This window comes from Bombus vosnesenskii, unplaced genomic scaffold (assembly GCF_011952255.1).
Source record: "Bombus vosnesenskii isolate JDL3184/JDL3185 unplaced genomic scaffold, Bvos_JDL3184-5_v1.1 scf7180000013370, whole genome shotgun sequence".
Taxonomy (NCBI): Eukaryota; Metazoa; Arthropoda; class Insecta; order Hymenoptera; family Apidae; genus Bombus; species Bombus vosnesenskii.
The window spans coordinates 254,914-274,273 of NW_022883003.1; the positions used below are offsets into that span (position 1 = coordinate 254,914).

At 31.0% G+C, this 19,360-nt stretch overlaps 4 protein-coding genes and 1 non-coding gene across 9 annotated transcripts; 2 read left to right on the top strand and 3 right to left on the bottom strand.

Annotated features, from left to right (window-relative positions):
* Positions 1–1,397: 1,397 nt before the first annotated feature.
* Trnai-aau lies at positions 1,398–1,471 on the bottom strand. Its single transcript has one exon. It is a non-coding gene; the product is annotated as a tRNA-Ile (tRNA).
* A 2,205-nt stretch (positions 1,472–3,676) lies between these two features.
* On the top strand, positions 3,677–8,396 carry LOC117237373 (short-chain dehydrogenase/reductase family 16C member 6). Of its 3 annotated transcripts, none has more exons than XM_033501270.1 (8): positions 3,677–3,847; positions 5,540–5,699; positions 5,934–6,088; positions 6,169–6,328; positions 6,407–6,536; positions 6,613–6,736; positions 7,029–7,154; positions 8,081–8,396. In XM_033501270.1, the coding sequence occupies exons 2-8, from the start codon at positions 5,559–5,561 to the stop codon at positions 8,148–8,150; spliced, it is 906 nt and encodes a 301-aa protein (XP_033357161.1). In that variant the 5' UTR covers positions 3,677–3,847; positions 5,540–5,558; the 3' UTR covers positions 8,151–8,396. The 3 variants fall into 3 exon arrangements, with proteins under 3 accessions (XP_033357161.1, XP_033357158.1, XP_033357159.1); XM_033501267.1 differs by having other exon boundaries at positions 3,682–3,847; positions 6,151–6,328; XM_033501268.1 differs by lacking the exon at positions 3,677–3,847 and having other exon boundaries at positions 5,526–5,699; positions 6,151–6,328.
* A 130-nt stretch (positions 8,397–8,526) lies between these two features.
* LOC117237372 (ketohexokinase-like) lies at positions 8,527–10,286 on the bottom strand. The gene is made up of 3 exons (XM_033501266.1): positions 9,912–10,286; positions 9,068–9,664; positions 8,527–8,990 (listed from the first exon to the last, which is right to left on the bottom strand). The coding sequence occupies exons 1-3, from the start codon at positions 10,052–10,054 to the stop codon at positions 8,576–8,578; spliced, it is 1,155 nt and encodes a 384-aa protein (XP_033357157.1). The 5' UTR covers positions 10,055–10,286; the 3' UTR covers positions 8,527–8,575.
* A 359-nt stretch (positions 10,287–10,645) lies between these two features.
* LOC117237375 (symplekin) lies at positions 10,646–16,137 on the top strand. Its single transcript, XM_033501273.1, has 16 exons — positions 10,646–10,998; positions 11,236–11,432; positions 11,523–11,756; positions 11,831–12,117; positions 12,188–12,417; positions 12,492–12,677; positions 12,756–13,198; positions 13,278–13,550; positions 13,619–13,802; positions 13,960–14,201; positions 14,266–14,444; positions 14,522–14,682; positions 14,761–14,896; positions 14,987–15,351; positions 15,458–15,535; positions 15,639–16,137. The coding sequence occupies exons 1-16, from the start codon at positions 10,945–10,947 to the stop codon at positions 15,723–15,725; spliced, it is 3,336 nt and encodes a 1,111-aa protein (XP_033357164.1). The 5' UTR covers positions 10,646–10,944; the 3' UTR covers positions 15,726–16,137.
* LOC117237379 (17-beta-hydroxysteroid dehydrogenase 13-like) lies at positions 15,555–18,853 on the bottom strand. 3 transcript variants are annotated; one of them, XM_033501279.1, is made up of 8 exons: positions 18,644–18,853; positions 17,968–18,144; positions 17,717–17,893; positions 17,484–17,633; positions 17,155–17,411; positions 16,968–17,093; positions 16,812–16,900; positions 15,555–15,832 (listed from the first exon to the last, which is right to left on the bottom strand). In XM_033501279.1, exons 2-7 carry the CDS (start codon positions 18,109–18,111, stop codon positions 16,834–16,836), a joined length of 921 nt encoding a protein of 306 aa, XP_033357170.1. In that variant the 5' UTR covers positions 18,112–18,144; positions 18,644–18,853; the 3' UTR covers positions 15,555–15,832; positions 16,812–16,833. The 3 variants fall into 3 exon arrangements, with proteins under 3 accessions (XP_033357170.1, XP_033357169.1, XP_033357171.1); XM_033501278.1 differs by lacking the exon at positions 18,644–18,853 and adding an exon at positions 18,331–18,601; XM_033501280.1 differs by lacking the exons at positions 16,812–16,900; positions 18,644–18,853 and adding an exon at positions 18,331–18,603.
* Positions 18,854–19,360: the final 507 nt, after the last annotated feature.

The window sequence follows — 19,360 nt, forward strand, 5'->3', positions numbered from 1 at the left end:
ATAATGTCAGGCCTATCCCATCCATAGGTACATAAAGATAGAGCATAGAGTACAGTCGTATACACAGGTCTGGAAGTTCCTGTTGGGACAGTAGGATTCTTAATGTAAAGAGTTATCGTGTAGTCGAGAGTTGTTTTAAAAATCAGCCACCACAGAACGCTGCGATCGAGAAGTTAGGATTTTGTATTTAGCACCATCCTTCAATGAAAGCATTGAAAGTAACGAATCTAAACCAAACCATTAAGCTTACTCAATAACTAAACTAAACTGTTTTTCATAATTTTTCATCATTTACTCAATATAAATACATATACAGTATTTCATTTGGTACAGAAAAATGTTGTTTGAATGAAAATATAACAAAATTACAACTTGTAAATCAAATATGTACACATACACTTAATACTTTTACATTTGATGCATTTATTGGAAAGTAAATCTGTTTTTGGCTGTTTTAAATTCATTAAAAAATTATATAATTATTAACATTATATATAATATATATAAATAATATCGTATCCAAAATATTATTCATGATTGAAACATTTCAATGTTATTAAATTTTGTATTGAAAATGCAAAGTTATAGTATAATTTTAGAGTTTGCAGAAGTTTTTAATAATAAAAAAAAATTTATGTTATATAACATTTATGGTACATACAAAATAATAATATAACCATAATAATTATATATCTAAGACAAAATTATTTTCATTTCATCCTTCCTGCTACTCGGTTCACCGCGAGTCGAGTACGCGATCATTAAGAAGAGGGACAACCGGGTTCGGGTTATTCTTACACGATGGCATTATACAACGAATCCTAACTTTTCGATTGAAGCACTTTACTGCGAACAAATTGACCAACATCATCCGATCACTAAGAACCTTATACTCCAACTACGGGAGTTTTCAGACCTGCATGCGACCGTGTAGTATCACCGTGATAACCCTCAAAATAAAGAATTCGAAAAAGCATTATATATCGTGTCTATTCCTATACCCCATCTGTAACTCTGATGCCGCTTGTTCGTCGATGTTACAGTGTTACACTGACATATTTACTGTACGAATGTGCATACACATCATTAGACAAACACATAAGTGGCCTCTATGCAGTGTTCTATTTCTGTTCCTATATCGTTTTATCAGCTCACTCGTGCAGTCAGTGTTTATATTTCTATGATCCTATCTTATATTTATTTAGTCAATAGCCCCGTCCTTAATAATTTAAAGCAATGTACTTAGGATTAGTCAATGAACCAAAAGTCATTCCCGATGATTCGGCATAGAAGAGTTAGCATAGAAGAGCATAGAAGTACTACAAAAACATTTGCATAGTTCAATTTTCGTAAATTATCCTTTGTCTTTCTTAAAAATAAAGTGACAAAAAATATTCTGGCCCATGGGGGGATCGAACCCACGACCTTCGCGTTATTAGCACGACGCTCTAACCATCTGAGCTAATGGGCCCCGATGTGCAGTAAGATGTGCTATAATAAACAAATGTTGTAGCGAATAATTTTTATAACAAATTAAAATACTATAGCGTATAAAGATACTACAACGAACACAGAGAAATATCGACCGCTCCGCCGATTTTCTCACTCCGTCTTTCTTGCAATGATAAAGAGTAAATATTAACTGATGATACGAATCTGTGCTTATCTCTCTTTCTGTAAACAGCCTAAAAACTCGTGAATAGCACACATATAAACAACCGTGACCCAGGATGAACAAGTATCGTATCAGTCAATGAACCATATTTGTTCACGAAAAGATAGGAGTTAAAGACGGCTGGGCTAACATCAATCATTATTTTATGATACCTACTAAATAAATAAATTTTATGTTATCTTTACCACTTACTTTGTAGTTCATATTACATTTTTCCAGTGTTTAAACCGTTGTACAAGTGATAACTTTGCTTTTAATTATAGGCCTAAATACATTACTCCTAAATACATATGTTTCAATGTACGCCACAGCGAATAGATGCTATAGCCTCTGTACAGATACAGAGCTGCACCTCACCTGCGCTATAACAAACGTGATTCGAGAACCAATTCCATTCGTTCTAACATACCTTGGTGTACTCTAGAGATGTACCGACTAGCGGTCGACTATCCGGCCACTTTTATAGTCGGTGATTAATCGGCAACTAATAGGCGAAAGACGTCGAATGATCGGCATTCAATTTTTATGTATTAATAACTTGATGAAGTATAGAAATAAAAATAGAATGTCCTTTCTTTACTACCATTAGTATAATTTTAATATTTTTTAATATATAGTAACACAGTATACTTATTTATAGGTACATACTTGAATGTAATATAATTATTACATTATAAAATATAACAAGTAATAATTAGTATTTATTGAAATAAATTAAATAAGTTCCAATTAATTAAGAACTGGTTATTATTTTTTTAATTTTATCGTAATAAAAAACTTTAAAGTTTTAAAACTTTAAAACGAAGGAACAAAACGTAATAAAATAAATATAACAAACAATGATGAAAATATTCTCTTTGCGTTCGTGATATTAAACAATTATAAATTTGATGTATTTTGTAGCAGTGTTTAAAACGAAATGAAAGCCGATTAATGGATTAGTCCGCCAAAGCCCTAGTTGGTACATCTTTACTGTATGTGCACGTGCGTCATCTTTTTATAAATATTTAAACTTTATTTGAAAAAATAGTAAAATTGTAATGACATATATTTTTATGTTGATAATATTTCTCTATGAAGATAGAGAATAAGAAAAGTGAACAAAAAAAAACAAACGCAAAATAAACAATATCGACAATTACTGTTTATTTTTCAATTCTTTTTAGACAGCCTTTGCGACTTTTTATGAGACATATTGTTGACATCTACAACAGCGAATATTACGATCGCATCTTTTTCCACACTGAGATCATTGTGCTTTGGTAAAACTTATCAGGCATGGGTCATCGTGACGACGACACCTTTCCCTGCCAGTATTTTGATGATCTCAAGTAAGCATCCTTAGTGCCACAACATATACTACTAAAAATGATGAAAATAAAACTAATTAAAGAAGAAATCTCATGCACATGATCTCGAGTAATTCATTTCCTCGAACTGATCGTTTGGAAAAAGATGTGTTGCTACACGAACGACACGTATTTCTATACATCTCATTACATCCATTACTAAAACAGTTCTCTCGAATCTACAACGGAAGCGATTCTTGTAGCGTTTTCTCTCTATATCTTTTTTCTCCAATAACTTTTATCCACTGAGCGATCATAAACGTAGGAATCAAGATATTCTTTCCTATCAATGATATGTACATTTAAACGAAACATACGTTTCGAACATTTCTATACGAAAGATATAAACATCGAAAATTATTTATATCGTATGTAGGAAATATAAAATTACTTAATTTAGCGCTTACTTTATTATTTTAATGCTCTATTCCTGGCATGTAATACTATTCTAACATGTAACCTTATTACACGACTAACTACTTCAATATAATGACGCATCATCGGACCGTATTCTACACACGACTACCCACGTTACCAACTGATATTGTGTCCGATATTTGAGATTATCCTATAGCCAATCACGAGAGCCAGTCCACAGTGATGCAAAGATTCCCGATGTTATTGATAGGAAAGCACTGTACCCAGGCAGTTTAGCTTAGTTAACATTTGAACGGCGCACGAGTGCATCGTTGAATGCTCTTCTAAAGGAACTCGTACATTTCCTTCGTGAGAAGTTCACTCTTTCAATTAGCCGGACTTTACTTTAACTTGCTTTTTACTTTTAACTTATTTTTAACCTTAACACTGTTTGCTATTATCGTTGGTAAGTAATTCTTCGACATTTCGTCGTGTCTATTCGTGTGTTGTTTCTTATATCGTGTTAAACCGAATTCTTATTCATTCATCATTTTTTATTTTTGCGACGAATTAGTTTAATCTTTAGGAAGATTATCAAAACTCTGTGTATATTACGTTTATTTATAAAAAACAAAAGGATATTACGTTGTTAAAAATTCTGTTGGTTGTTCTCCACCGATTAACGAAACTCCTATTTTTAGTCTGAATTTTAAATAAAAGTTTGTAAATTTCATATGTCAAATTTCGTATTATTTGAAATTATTTTTAAACCATCGTCATCTTAGGAGCATCTAACTCCATTAATGTATTAAGCTCGTTAAGACCATCATGGTTTCCAGGAAAGAATCGTTTCGTTGTTAATATATTGAAGAAAATTATCACAAGTTAATAATCTTTCTGCTATTAATTCTTATGCTTATTCTTTCTGTTATTAATCACTGTAATTACTATAATTTTATATTGTCACTCATTTTCTTATTTCAATTGATTTGTATCGAGTAATTATTCCCAAACCCAAGGCAAACCAAATCCATTGAACAATAAAACTTACTATAGTAACCATACAGATATAACTGGATGCAATATGAAAACAGGACGAGAACGCTGCATAGATCTTCTGTTCTTGTTTAATCTAGTATGCGCATTAATGTTGTTTGTTGATCAGTCTTACACTTACAAATTTACTGCGCGAATACGTATGCGTTATTATAAAAGAACGCAAGAAGTTTCTATACAGCGATCTCTTTCCTGTTCTCGTATCGTATCCATTTACACGGTAACATATGACTCCCGCACTCTATCTTTATATCTCTATGATAACAATACAAGGCGCTCTAAAATGCTTTTGTTGCAAACGAGCGACTCCTGCCGCGCGATATTGCCGCGATCGTATATCTTTCTTTGTTTTCCCAGTTAAGAACAACAAAGGAAGACATACGATTGCAGCGATATCGAGGAGCTAGAAATCGCTCATATACATGGAGCCTAGAACGAAAACACATAAAAAGAAATTTAATTTTTTGTTTGTTCTTCCCAGATATAAATAGTTTAAGCGGGTGAGTCAATGTCTGTTTTTCTATAAAGGCAGGTTCGTTTCGCTTAATATCAAATTTTTGTTAAGTTTCTTACATCACCACAATCAGAGGGCAGTAAATACAGAAAGCAATAAGAGATGGAACGGTGACAAGTAACAACAGAAACAAGACAATAAAGGCAGAAAATAAATTAAATTTATGATTTATATGAGATATGTCGATCCAAATGCCAAACCGAGTACTGCTCTTACTATTCCTAAATAGCTTTCTTGATTTTTCGCTCATATTCATAATCATGGAAGAACTTGGGATTTCTAGTGATAATCTCCGCTTACTTTGACTCTTACGATTCAAAATTACCTAATTTCCAGAAGGTCAGCCGCGTGTTCAGAGATCTCAAATTAGCCTTAAGGAAAATGGATACGTGTCGGTATACATACGTCTCGTATAACCACGAACCGCGCTCAGTTCGCATGTTATCCTTGTCTTATATTCTTGTGTGTTACGTACTCGTACGCTACCACGTTCGACAAACATTTTGGCGGAGAATTTGATTGCAAAATTTAAACTGTACAGTTCTTAATCTGATATATTGTCTTTGCTTATTAATTCATTTTTTACAGGAAATTATTTAAAGGAATTATGGTCCAGGTGTGGGAGGCCGTTTTAGTTCTATTGGATACATTGCTGCTTCTGCTGAAAATGCTTTATGACATTGTCTTAGGAATATACAGATTATGTATACCAGTCGAAGAGAAAAGCGTAATTGGCGAAATTGTATTGGTATTTTACAAACTAATTATTATCCCAAATATTTACAATTTTCCAAATAATCATTTTAGATATTAATATCCGATTAATTAATATCCGACTTCTGGCGAAAATTTTCTACAATTCGTTCCTTTATAATTTGCATCGACTATATCTCCATCATCTTGCCATTATACGATTATTGACGGTTGTTTAATTTCATATAAATAATTTGAATAGCACTTGTCGAGCAAGTATCTTGTATAGATTACAGGTACTGGACATGGTATTGGTAAAGAATTAGCATTAAGATATGCATCATTAGGAGCAATCGTTGTCTGTTTGGATGTAAATGAAGAAGGAAACAAGGAAACAGTAAATGAAATAAACCAAAACGGCACATTAAAAGCTTACGGTTACAAGTATGTAGAAATCTTATGACATATTTTCCGATATAAAATTCGTATTTTTTTATAATCCATAGATGCGACGTATCGAACAGAGAAGAAGTGCTTAAAGTAGCTAAAAAAGTAAAAGAGGAAGTAGGAGATGTGACAATTTTAATTAACAATGCTGGTATAATGCCTTGTTTAACTTTAATGAATCATACACCCGAGCAAATTAAGCGAATATTCGATATCAATGTACTAGCACATTTTTGGGTAATTTATTTTACACTTTTTTTTATAAAAAGGTTCCTCCCCTATTGCACTCGTGAATTAAATAATTTGTCTGCATAGATTTTCCAAGCTTTCTTACCTAGCATGATTCAAAGAAATTACGGTCATATTGTTGCTCTTTCATCGATAGCTGGTATTTTCGGCCAATGCAATATAGTTCCTTACTGCGCTTCAAAGTTTGCAGTAAGAGGTAAAACTGATGTCCATATTATTACTTTTATTTAAATATTTTACGTTACTACTTTCTTTTGATGATGATTTTCTAGGGTTGATGGAAGCATTGTACGAAGAGTTACGATCGATGAATAAGGAAAAGCCACTAAATATAAAATTCACAACAGTTTATCCGTATATGGTCAATACAGGACTTTGCAAAAACCCATGTTACAGGTAAAATATTTTGTATAACGTTAGTTCAAGTGATAGATAATGCAAAATTATTAGTAAATATTTATTATATAATTGGACAAATTTTTTTTATATTTTATATTTTTTATATTTTATAGCATCATTGAGTAATATTGTTCATATATATTTACATGTAAATTTGATAATTGGCTTAGAGGCATAGGAAGTCATGTAATAAAATGAATACATTGTTCACGAAATGTGAAGAAATAATTGTCATCTAAATTATATCATATACATAACAAAGAATACTTATATAACTTGTTCTAATTAGGTTCAAAAACCTACTGTCTTTGGTTTCAACAAAACAGGCAGTTGATGTAATAGTTAAAGCGCAACGGCAAAACACCAAAGAGATTTCTATTCCCGCATATTGGCGTTATGTTAACATTATTTTGAGGTGTGTAATTATACATACATACATATGATTTGTAATATGTATATATATATATATATATATATATATATGTCGAAGATGAAAGGAAAGCCGAAGCCTTTCCTTGGAAATTTTGGGAACATCCTCTAGTACCTTAGCCTAGATTTTATTATAGTTGTAATTGCTTAAGATTTGTAATAAGCGAGATTGGGTTCGAGGTGACAATCGGTCGCTGAACGTAGCCACGGTCACGGGATGGATGTTTTATCTAACGGGGGTCTGGAGTGTTTGTGTTTTCCGAGAAATGTGGTTGTGGCGGCATGCGGCCTCGAGAGCGGGCCTAGCCACGTGTGATGTTGCCTCGGAGGTGCCGATGCAATGGGACATACATTGTATTAGTAATCAAAACTCCAGGCAGAAACTGCAACGGCGTTTGGAACTTTCTCGATGCTTCCAACGAGTGTGCCTAGCAATGGCGTTTGGAACCTTCTCGATGCTTCCAAACGGGTATAGAAAACGAAATGCAATCGTACAGGGAGAAAAATCTCCACGAGGCTGGCATTCTTGCGATTGCCTTGGAGAGTGATACATCGAGCATTTTCGACGATCGCATTTGCGTCTAAGTTAGTTTCGCTTAGTAAGGAGTTATCCCGGTGACCGTGGATTCGTTTGAACTCAAACATTGCTAATAGTATTATTTAATTTAATTATTCGTAGATCGTATTATTCATTAGGCTTAGTGTTTGTTAGTCTTATTATTAGTTGTACTTATTATTTGTTAAGCTTAGTGATAGATCTATATATATGTGTAAATAAAATCTCGGCTTTGTGAAACGATGGCTAGTCCACATGAAGAGTCGTCGCGCGCCCAAAATTCGAATCGTGATCCGACATATATATATATATTTTACAAATTTCTCATCATTTGATAACATTTCTCCCAATTTTAGGTGTCTACCATTTACATGCATAGAACGCGTAAAAGACTTTCTAGATGCTGGTTTAAATGCAGAATGTTAACGAATATTTAATATTTTTGTAATAGGTTATGTACGAAAATGTTTATTTTACAATACATAATAATATTTTTTGCTAATTTTATAATAATTATCACCTTCAATTACTTCTTGTAAATTCATAAACTTTCTGTGTATCTGTAATTCCTTTATTATTAAATATAGATATAATTTTTATTATTTATCGTTAGTAATTTGTAAAGATTTAATTATAGAGGTAATAATAACTCGTGTAATAAGTAAAATGTAAGTAAGATGTTTTTTAATATTTACATAAGAAACATGTAATGTATGTATATATGTACTAAAAAATAATTGTTAATAAATATGTAAGCAAATAAAATAACTATGCTACAAATTATAACCAATTATGCAGTCTGTTCTATAAAATATCTATATATAATGTAACTCAATACAATGCTTTACAAATTAACTTTTTGATGCATCCTTAAAAATTTTATCTAACTTATTATATCCTCTCAAACCAACTTTAGCACCAGCTACTTGGCAAGCAAAAGTTACAGCTGCTTGCAGGACATTTTGTGTAATAAATTCTGTATGGCTACATTCTAAGCTTTCAATATTATAATTCATTTTAATATTACGTTTGATTTTTACATCTTTCTGTAAGGCACTATTCGTTTTGCATGATTCTAACTTTTTTTTTCTAATGAATTCCAGTTTTGCTTTATTTAAATAATGTAACACAGCAGCATTAAAGGTGTCTCCAGCACCTAAGGTATCCACAACCTTCTGTGGTGGAAATGCAGGAGATTGTACTGTAATATTATCTGGAGTTCTTGCCATAGCGCCTCTGTCAGCCCAAGCACATATAAGAGTTGCCCTAGAAAAAAAAGGAATTTCATAATACATCAATTTTTCATCCATAAATTCAAAGTATTTTTTTATATGGATTCATACCCAGATTTAGCATCTCCGCTAATATCCTTCAATGTTTCACTCATATTATCATGTCCTCTACTTTGGGCAAAATCTTTAGAGATAAATGCTACATCGACATAAGGTAGTAAATCTAATAATTCTTGTTTTGGAGTTTCTAATTCTACACTAACAGTAATTGGCACTTGACTAGAAGCAATTTCTTTACTATTGCTATCTTCACTATAATTCAACATGTTATTATAATTTTCCACACACTGCATCATAGATAGTACTTCATTCAAGTTTCTACCTTCAAAATGAATCCAACTGTAATCTTCTAAATGTAGTTGCTCAAAATTCTTCAATGTTAGCTCTGGCAGATTTGGATTATGATGTAAAATTGTACGAGACCCTGAGCTTAAACTTAGCATAACAGTAGATATTGGACACCCTATACCTTCTACCATAGGACAATGAGAAAAGTCGATATTGTAACTCCGCATATCATTTTGCAAAAAACTTAAATGTTCTTCAGCACTTAAAGTACCAAAAAATTCACACGGGCTCCCTAATTGAGAAAGAACCGTACAAGTATTAGATGCATTACCTCCTCTTTGCCATCGACATTCTACAGATCTGTAAATCACATTAGAACAATAAATTCTAGTCTCAGTAGCATAACAAGTATTAAAAATATATTTTTATTCATTATAAATATCGTACAAAGTTATTATATATATATATATATATATATATATATATGTATATACATATCAGTTAAAAATGATAATTATACGTTGTTTATATCTTTGTCAATATCAGCTGATCGACGTAAGCAATGAACGAATAACACTGCGCAATCGCGTATAGAAATATCTCTTACCTTTGATCAGAATCTTCTGCGGGATATTGTTTGCACGTTTGTACAATATCCAAACAAGTTAATCCAATACAAAGAATTTTCTGCTGGTTTGACTCCACTGTAGAAGACGTACCAACAATTTTTTCATAAAAACTTGAAATCATGTCACTTAATAGTGTGAATGCACAACGTTACTTTACGTTTCCTTACTCGGCAGATGATAGATTAACTTTGAGCGATTAGCATACGTACAAACAGTATTTATGATTCAATAACGAGCTATATCTTTCGGTTAATCCAAACAATTTTTCCACTAATATTTGTGGAATTAGACGAAGTATATATGTACTGATTAAATCTACTTGACCTTTGCTACTGCAAGCGAATATATTGATAACTTTTAAACCTATTTATTTTTATGCTAAAAGTGATACCAGACTTTATGAGTTATGGGACAAATTAAAATGTTAAATGTTTAAGATTTTGTTTAGACAATCCATCTAAAAGTTTCCCTTATTATACGTGTATATATGAAAATACAATTTATGTGAAATGAAATAATGACTTTATTATACAATATTTTCTTTGTTAATCTTACATATAAAATTACGCTTTTAAAAATATACATTAAATTAATACATTGTACTTAAAATTTAATGTGCAAGATATATTACCTATTGTACCTAGTAGAAAAATTAATAAAGAACATAATAAAACCTTAAAATTCCCGCTTCGTTAACATGAGACGATTATAGCGCTGAGCGGTCAAGGAAAAATGCCAAGATGGCAACGCAAACGATTTCGTTCAATATTAGGACAGCTTTTATTGTTCATTAACTAAAATTTAAACATAATATTCGAAAAAATTATTTTTAAAAAAATATAGATTCTTTGCTGAAATTATTAGACACTATCTGTCTTAAGTGGGGGGAAATCTACAAAAGAAACGCATATAAACTAACATATCGAAACTTGGGACAATTATTTTCCAACAGCTCATTTTTTTAATAATCATTGCTTGTATTTAGCGTTTTATGATTTATTATTAAATATAATGGATCCTCGAATACATAGAAGAACAGAGCCGGAAAAAGGACCAGGCGATTTGGTCAGTGTATTAACCTCTCAAATTATCGTTTCCCAGATACATTTTATGATACAAAATAAGCATTTACAGTATATACATATGCGTGTATATTTATGACGGTGACTAAACAATTAATTATGACGATTATTTAAAAAAAATTTCAATTAGAAGAATCCGAAAAATTCCTAGTTATAAAATTTCAATTGTCTTTACTATACGAACAAAAATCGGTATTTTGATTTAGATTATATTTTACAGATAGTTGAATGGTTAAATGAGGCTTCACTAAACCCAGGGGAAGATATAAAAGTTGCAAATTTATGTAAAGTTCAGGAAATATTAATAAACAAGGAGCCACAATTACTTCCATTATATTTGGATGAAGCATTACAGTTTTCCTTAGATAGGAATGCAGAAGTTAGGAAGACAGTTACAGGTTTCATAGAAGAGGCTGGGTAATGATCATTAATAGAACTTATAATGTATTGCGTTGTGATATTACTTTCATCACACACATTAATAAAATAATCATACTTGATTTGCAGTGTAAAACAACCTGAGGTAATTCCACGTGTAGTTCAGGTACTTTTAAGACTAGTTTCTGATGAATCATCAGCTGTTGCTAAAAGAGCTCTTAGAGCTAGTGGCAGAATATTAAGAGCTGCATTGAAATGGATATCTAGCGCCATTACAGTTACGCCAGAAATGGAAGTTGCATGGAATCAACTTAGTGCTCTCAAAATTCAAATTATAAATATGATTGACAGTGACAATGATGGGTAAAAAGAGTCTTTAAGTTGTACATTTATATATATTTGTTAAATGTTAATTTCTCTCCTTTTTATCTATTCAGGATTAGAACACAAGCTGTGAAATTTCTTGAAGGTGTTGTTTTGATACAAACATACCCTGACCCAGATATACCAAAAAAGTCGGATGATTTTTCTTTAGAAGATATTCCATTAACATTAAAAATAGCACGCAGGCGCAAATTAGAGGAAGAAGCTAATGATGTAATGGACTTATTAATCAAATTTCATGGATCTCCACACGTTAGTAGCGTTAATTTGATGACATGCATGGGATCTTTAGCATTGATTGCTAAAACAAGACCTCAGTTTATGCCTGGTGTAATACAAGGTACGTAAAATATTCAGTAATGTAATTTAATTATACTAAATTTATAAATAAAAGACATCAATATTTACAGCTTTGCAAAGGTTACAACATGATTTACCACCCACATTATCTGATTCTCAAGTAACCAGTGTTCAAAAACAATTAAAATTAACTCTATTAGGACTGATGAAGCACCCAGCTAGCATAGAATTTGCATCCACAATAGCTAAACAACTGACTCAATTGGGAGCAAAAGAACAAGAAATTCTTAAAGCTTATCCAAAACCAGAAGATATTCGACGTATGAAGAAACGACAACAAGTAAATATACAATCAGCTTTAATTGATATATATTAACGATCACTTCTACATTTGAAATATATATGATTTTCTAGGAAGCAGCAGCGTCTTCCGCTGCAAAGCGTGTTAAAATTGAAACTTCTTTAATACCAGATGAATCAGAAATTGTGGCTAGTTTAGTACCCAGCTCAAAAGTACCAGAACTGGTTGAACTTTCAGAAAGTTTTATTGCTGAAAGATTAAGTGTAGACATTGTTACAGATTTAGTAATGGATAGCATGGTAAATATATTTTTGTATAAAACTAGTTGGGATTTTTAATATTTTCATTTTTTTGTATCAAACGCATTTGATTAACAGGCGTGGGTCCCAGACACAATGACAACGATTTTTCAAAGAGAATATCAGCCTTCTTCAACGACCGATATAAATATTCAACGACAAACGATTGCTAAATTACTAGCGACACAAATAAGGCAAGCTAAAACAAAGAAAAAAAAGGATGCAAAGGATGAAGATGCTGTGATGGAAGATTTAGTAAAAAATCCAACCATTAGCGTAGCGGAAGCAAAACGAGAGCGGAAACGTGAAAAAGATAGGGAAAAAGAAAAAGAAGCAAAGGCATCTCTGGAAGCACATGAAAAATCGCTTGCGAAGGCAAGAACTCGTTTAAAAGCCTTGAAATTATCTGAAGTTACAAAACCATTGTCAAAAGAAATTAAAGAAAGAATGTTACTGATGGCTGTGAATCGAATTTTACTTTCTGAGAAGACAGCTGTATTTGGTGGTGTAGCAGCCATAAGGTACATCAGTTTATGAATTATTTATTTATTTAAAAATATCCTAAAGTGAAACAAAATATTTCTTGTTATTTCTCTTTAGATCAAAAATTTTAACTACTCTAGCAGCAACATTTAATCCATATATTAAAGAAGCAGTATTACGTTATATTACTGACGATATGAGAAATCGTTTAGATTTAGCTTTAGGTTGGTTGTATGAAGAATATGCATTACTTCAGGGTTTCCAAAGACGAACTACATTATGTACAAAGCCCCAAGAAGCTCCGCATCAGGCTTACAATTTTTTATTATGTACTTTAGTATCTGCAATAGATTTAGTTCAAGGCAAAGATCGTGACACATTACTATATAGGTAAGTGATATCAATAAAGCATTTAATAGCAGAATATGTAATGTTAGCTGTATGTGAATTTTAAAAAGGCTATACTTGGAAGCTCCATTAATCACCGAAGATGCAGTTGAGGCTTTGAAAATGGTGTCTTCTGATGAAACAAGAGGACTGATGCCGTTACAATTATTAAAAGAAATGGTTATTCGTAGACCAACAAAACAATTAGTTTTCCTAAACGTATTGTTATGTCATACTGGCCATGAAAACAATACGGTAAGTTATAATTATTTAATCTTGTAATCCAAATATGATATGTACATCACTTTAGAACCCTTTCGCTCTTCATCCTCCCGAATCCCCGCCGTTCCATGGCAGTAGTTCTTAGTATATATGTGCGTATTAAGTATCTTAATTTTCTGTTCATAAATAGATAAGGGAAGCCGCTATACAGTTAGTTTGTCAACTATATAGTCGTCCTGAATTAAGTAAACTCATAGAAGAGTATGCAGTTCTCTATTTAGGTTTCTTACGGCTACATACACCACCTGAGATCGTCTTCGGACAAGATCGAGGTAGACCGCAAGTAGAAACTCAGTGGACTGAGTCAACTACAAGAGCTTGTCTTGGATTATATCTTGCTCTGTTAAGTGAACATCAAGATTTAATTCATGAGTAAGTTCTTTTCTTAATAAATGCATATGTTAAATGCAAATTTCTATTAATACTGGTTTTCTAGATTGGCTAGAGTTTATACATCGATGGGTGCAGATGTAAAACGTATGGTTCTTCGACTAGTAGAAGGACCTGTAAGATCTTTAGGAATGGGGAGTCCACAATTATTGTCATTAGTTGAAAATTGTCCTAAAGGCGCTGAAACACTAGTTACAAGAATTATTCATATCCTTACAGAAAAATGTATATATGTTTCCACATTTAATCATATACAGTTTTTTAAGAACTATTACAATATTTAACATCTCTTTTCTTTTCAGCTGCACCGAGTGTAGAATTAGTAGCAAGAGTACGAGAACTTTATCAGACCAGAGTTTCAGATGTTCGATTCTTAATACCAGTTCTAAATGGTTTAACAAAGAAAGAAGTTATAGCTGCTCTTCCAAAACTCATAAAATTAAATCCTATTGTTGTTAAAGAGGTAAACGATATGAAATAATATTACCTAAATTTAAAATAAAATTTTGTATCATATATTACAATGATCCTCCTTTTACAGGTATTCAATAGATTGTTAGGCACTCATAATAATGAAAGTGGTGTACCTCATACATCTCCTATTACACCTGCTGAATTGTTAATAGCTTTGCATAATATAGATCCAAGCAAAGCAGAATTGAAAACAGTTATAAAAGGTATGACATATAAAATTTCTTTATTTGTTTTAAAATGATTTTTTTTCAATTATTCATTCAAAATTTATATTTATTAATACCAATTTACAGCTACATCCCTATGTTTTGCGGAAAAACAAATATATACACAAGAAACTGTAGCTGTTGTAATGCAACATCTTATGGAGATGACCCCTCTTCCTACATTACTCATGCGTACAGTGATACAAAGTTTAGCATTATATCCTAGGTTAAGTGGATTCGTTATGAATATACTTCAACGATTAATTCTCAAACAAGTTTGGAAACAGCCAAAAGTATGGGAGGGTTTTGTAAAATGTTGTGAACGTACGCAACCACAAAGTTTTGCAGTTATTTTACAACTTCCTCCAGCACAATTGGCCGAAGCGTTAAAAATGGCGAGTAACTTACGAGCACCATTATTAGCGCATGTCGAAGCCTTTGCCGAAAATCAGGTATATTTCCTGCAATATACTTTATTGATGCCGTAATGCTTATTCTATGTTTTATATTTTACTAAGAATGCAAAAAATTTAATACGGAAATGATGTGATATTTCAGAAAGCGCACATTCCGCAATCAATAATGGATGTTATTCAGGGTAAATCACCTTGCGACATACATGATGAATTTGATATTGTGAGTAAAACTACTTGTATATAAAGAGTTGATTTTTATATTATTATAAGAAAAAATAAATATATGAACTGATCCAAATAGTTCTTCCTTGAATTTCTTGCAGGCACCACCCGGTGATTATCCGATCGAACAAAAACCAGATACTATGGAAACTGATATTTCAGAACCAGCTCCGCCTGGTTTAGACTAGCATAAACTCATTCCAGTGTTGGGATTTGAATCATCATCAACAGATTGTCCCAACTTTAATGAATTTACCTTGTAAATTACAAATTATTTTTTTATGTCCAGTCATATCTGAAATATCCAGTAATTTGAAACGCTAGATTCACGTATTTATCAAATCAAACATGAAATGTAAATATTTCTTTCTCAAAATTCATTGAAAATTCAATTACTTTTATAGGTATGACAAACTCGTATTTAGTTCTATTTTGTAAATAGAACTTTGCATATAACTGTATACATGCATTATCTTCAATACATAGTATATTTTTATTTAGATTATGATAAATGTATTTCCGATTCTACAAAACAGACTGAGTGAAATTTTCGTTACTTTCGTTTTCGTGAAAAGTCAAACAATGTTACTATTAATAGTTGCGGATTTGTATTTATTTATTATTAACACCTGAGTGTTTTTCTCTTTTTCTTTACGAAATATGCACATAACAATAGTAGACAAGACGTTCGGAAGATAATACATAGTTACAAATTAGTGTATATATATGTGTATTATGTACAACATTAGGAAATGAAGTATAGTCTTCTGTACATCCAGATATTTTGCTATTAAATCGTCATAAGATTGACGCTGTGTACATAGGTTATTTTTGCATTGTGAATAGTATTTGTGTAGTAATTACTTAGTGCCTATTAGTACTTATTCAGTTTATTAAATATTTAATACTTATATCACGTGTGTATGTATCATACATGAAACGTAAGTATAAAATCTATTTTAACTGCTAATTGATATTTCAGTTGTGTCATAAAATATTTTATGCGCAGCCCATGTGATTATTTATTAATAAACTAGAGTATTTCGTTTTATATAAATGTTAGAATGTACAAAAACGTATATAAGTAAAAATATATATGAAATTTTATACCACAATGATAAAATGAACTACAAACATTGGTCTGTTGGTGAAAAATACTTCAAAGATCAAATTATACATATACGAAATTAAATAAAATATTCGTTTTTCAGTACATTAAAGTTCTTTTGTTGTCATTATAAAATCTTATTAACATAATAAAAATAAATTCTCACATTTGATTAGGAAAATTAAATATCATCCAAAATCGACACCAGTGTCTAGCAAGTCACGCAACATAAATGATGCCTTCTTTGGAAGTATTCTACAAGTGTAAAATATTAATTATTAATAAAACTTTATAGACTTGGTAATATTAACCTTCAATTTACCTAAGAATATGACCTAAGTAAAGTAAATATCCAGGCACGCTGAATTCTGCATAATTTCGGCGAACTCCATCTAAAATTTGTTCAGCTGCGTCTGTGGCGGGCATTGTACCAAAGTAACTTGGTATTCTGGAAGAATTGTGAAAAATAAATTTTCAATAAAATCAAACATCATCATTTGATTGCTTACCTAAAACGAATATCTTTTGCTATTTCTGCGCCTACAATAAATGGATAAACGTGAACTAAAGTAATTATTATGTTACTATTCAAATGTCTTAATTCAGTATGTAATGATTCAGCTAATCCTTGAACTGCAAATTGTGCAGTGGACAAAGAAACTCTGTTTCCTCCTGTGGCAGTACCAGAAAGGCCAGCCACAGATGATAGAACCACTATGTGCCCTTTTCCAGCCCGTTCCATGCATGGTAAAACTGTATCCAATAACTGAAAACAAAAATGTAATACAAAAATGTATAACTACTGCAATAAGCTATGTATCATTCTAAAGATACTTACCCAAAAATGACTTAGAATCGTCAAATCAATTGTATGCCTTATTTCAGGTGGATCTTGAAGTAATGCTCTAGGACTTGGTATACTGCAGCAATGGAAAAGCATTGTAACTTCACCTAACTCTGATTTAATAATATTCACTATACGAGCTACCTATCATATTTTATTTACAATTAAATCAATGTATAATACTTATTAAATGATATAAATATATATTTTATAAATGTTATGCTTACTTCATCCTTATCTGTTATATTACAAATATACATTTTAGCAACTCCTACTGATTTAGATGCTAAGTGTACAGTAGTATCACAATTTTCACTGTTAATGTCGACACATGCAACATTAACACCAAGTTGACACAAATGAATTGCTAATTCCCTACCTATGCCTCGACCAGCTCCGACAACCTAAAATACAACCTAAAATGTAAATGTTTGATACCTAATAACTCTTCACAAACAAGGGTATAGAATTTTATTACCATTGCGACTTCTCCATAGAGATTTTTTAAAGGAGGAGGTCTAAATATTCTATATAATGCAATTAAGATAGCAAAAAATATTCCAAATAAAAGTGTCACAAGATCTAATATTAAAATAACGAGAGAATACAGTCTTAGCAACATCTTTGGTGGTTTGAAACTTCTCCTTAAACTCTCCTAGAAAAAATATATATATAAAATTATGTTTACTTTTAAATTATTAAATTAACTCATTACAGTTCATTAAAAACTACTTCATCATTGTAATAAAATATCTAAAACATTTAATCTTCCAAACATCACAAAATCTTTCTTTTCCTTTTCTCTTTTTTTATAAACATAATTGTTTGCCATGATACTTACCATTTTGATGCACTAAGTAATTAAATACCATCGAAAATGTGATCGTGTTATGAAAAAGTGTAAATTAATTAAGCGGGTGAAAAGAAATTTGTGGAATCTGAAGATATATGTATCTTTTTATGAAATTACGTCGTAAACTTTATGATAACTTATCATGACGTTATGGAAAAGGAAGGATAAATTGCCCAAAATTTATTTAAACTAATTTATAATAATGTTAAAAAACAATAATATAAATCTTATATGAATGATGTATGTTGTGAATAATAAATCTAACAACAAAATATAAATTTTCAAGTTGTATAATACATACCACGTGTTTAATTACATTTTTTAAAACTTTCTACCGGCGTTAGTGCTGTTGCTTTTATATCATTCTAAACGAATTTGAATAAAATAAATCAGATTTTTGTTGTGTATTATTAATTAAAAACTACATTAATAAATACGGAAGATAAATTCAATACTATAAAGAAATGTTAAAAGCTTTTGAACATTTAACCTTTTATTCGCTTCGAATAGTTGTGTTCGTGTTGTATTTACTTACCCTATTTCAATAATTATACATTATTATTTGGTTAGCGCAAATTGTTTATCATAATTTATTATTATAATTTTTAATCTTATATCAAGTTGATGTTAAAAATTATATTCATTTTGTATTTAATTTTTCAAATTTCGAACCAAATAATTGATTTTATCTACATATAGCAATACAAATACATATAAAACGCGCGTTTAGCACATTTGAAGTATTTTAAAACATGCAATCAAAAGTTTAATGCAATATTGTAAAAAAGGGAAAGGTAATTTCATTTAATATTTATTACCAAATCAGATTTCTTAGAACTCAAAATCTATTATAATAATAAAATTGCTCTAATAATAAGTTAACCAACTTTTATATTTTATATATCTTGTTAATTTCGAAAGTTTTAGTTGATGTCTAAGTTAACAATAAAAAGAATAATACAGATGTGATATTTCTTATTAAGAAACGCATAGTAACGAAGAGAATTAAATTTAGATG

Coding starts and splice junctions, on each gene's coding strand:
- LOC117237373 (XM_033501267.1), top strand. CDS start 5,559: ATGGTCCAGGTGTGGGAGGCCGTTTTAGTTCTATTGGATACATTGCTG. Junction 5,700..5,933: donor TAATTGGCGAAATTGTATTG/GTATTTTACAAA, acceptor TATCTTGTATAG/ATTACAGGTACTGGACATGG. Junction 6,329..6,406: donor ATGTACTAGCACATTTTTGG/GTAATTTATTTT, acceptor TTGTCTGCATAG/ATTTTCCAAGCTTTCTTACC.
- LOC117237372 (XM_033501266.1), bottom strand. CDS start 10,054: ATGATTTCAAGTTTTTATGAAAAAATTGTTGGTACGTCTTCTACAGTG. Junction 9,665..9,911: donor GCAGAAGATTCTGATCAAAG/GTAAGAGATATT, acceptor TGTGATTTACAG/ATCTGTAGAATGTCGATGGC. Junction 8,991..9,067: donor AGCGGAGATGCTAAATCTGG/GTATGAATCCAT, acceptor TTTTTTTTCTAG/GGCAACTCTTATATGTGCTT.
- LOC117237375 (XM_033501273.1), top strand. CDS start 10,945: ATGGATCCTCGAATACATAGAAGAACAGAGCCGGAAAAAGGACCAGGC. Junction 11,757..11,830: donor ATTGACAGTGACAATGATGG/GTAAAAAGAGTC, acceptor TTATCTATTCAG/GATTAGAACACAAGCTGTGA. Junction 15,536..15,638: donor TACATGATGAATTTGATATT/GTGAGTAAAACT, acceptor AATTTCTTGCAG/GCACCACCCGGTGATTATCC.
- LOC117237379 (XM_033501278.1), bottom strand. Junction 17,094..17,154: donor GCAAAAGATATTCGTTTTAG/GTAAGCAATCAA, acceptor CAATTCTTCCAG/AATACCAAGTTACTTTGGTA. Junction 16,901..16,967: donor TACTTAGGTCATATTCTTAG/GTAAATTGAAGG, acceptor TTACACTTGTAG/AATACTTCCAAAGAAGGCAT.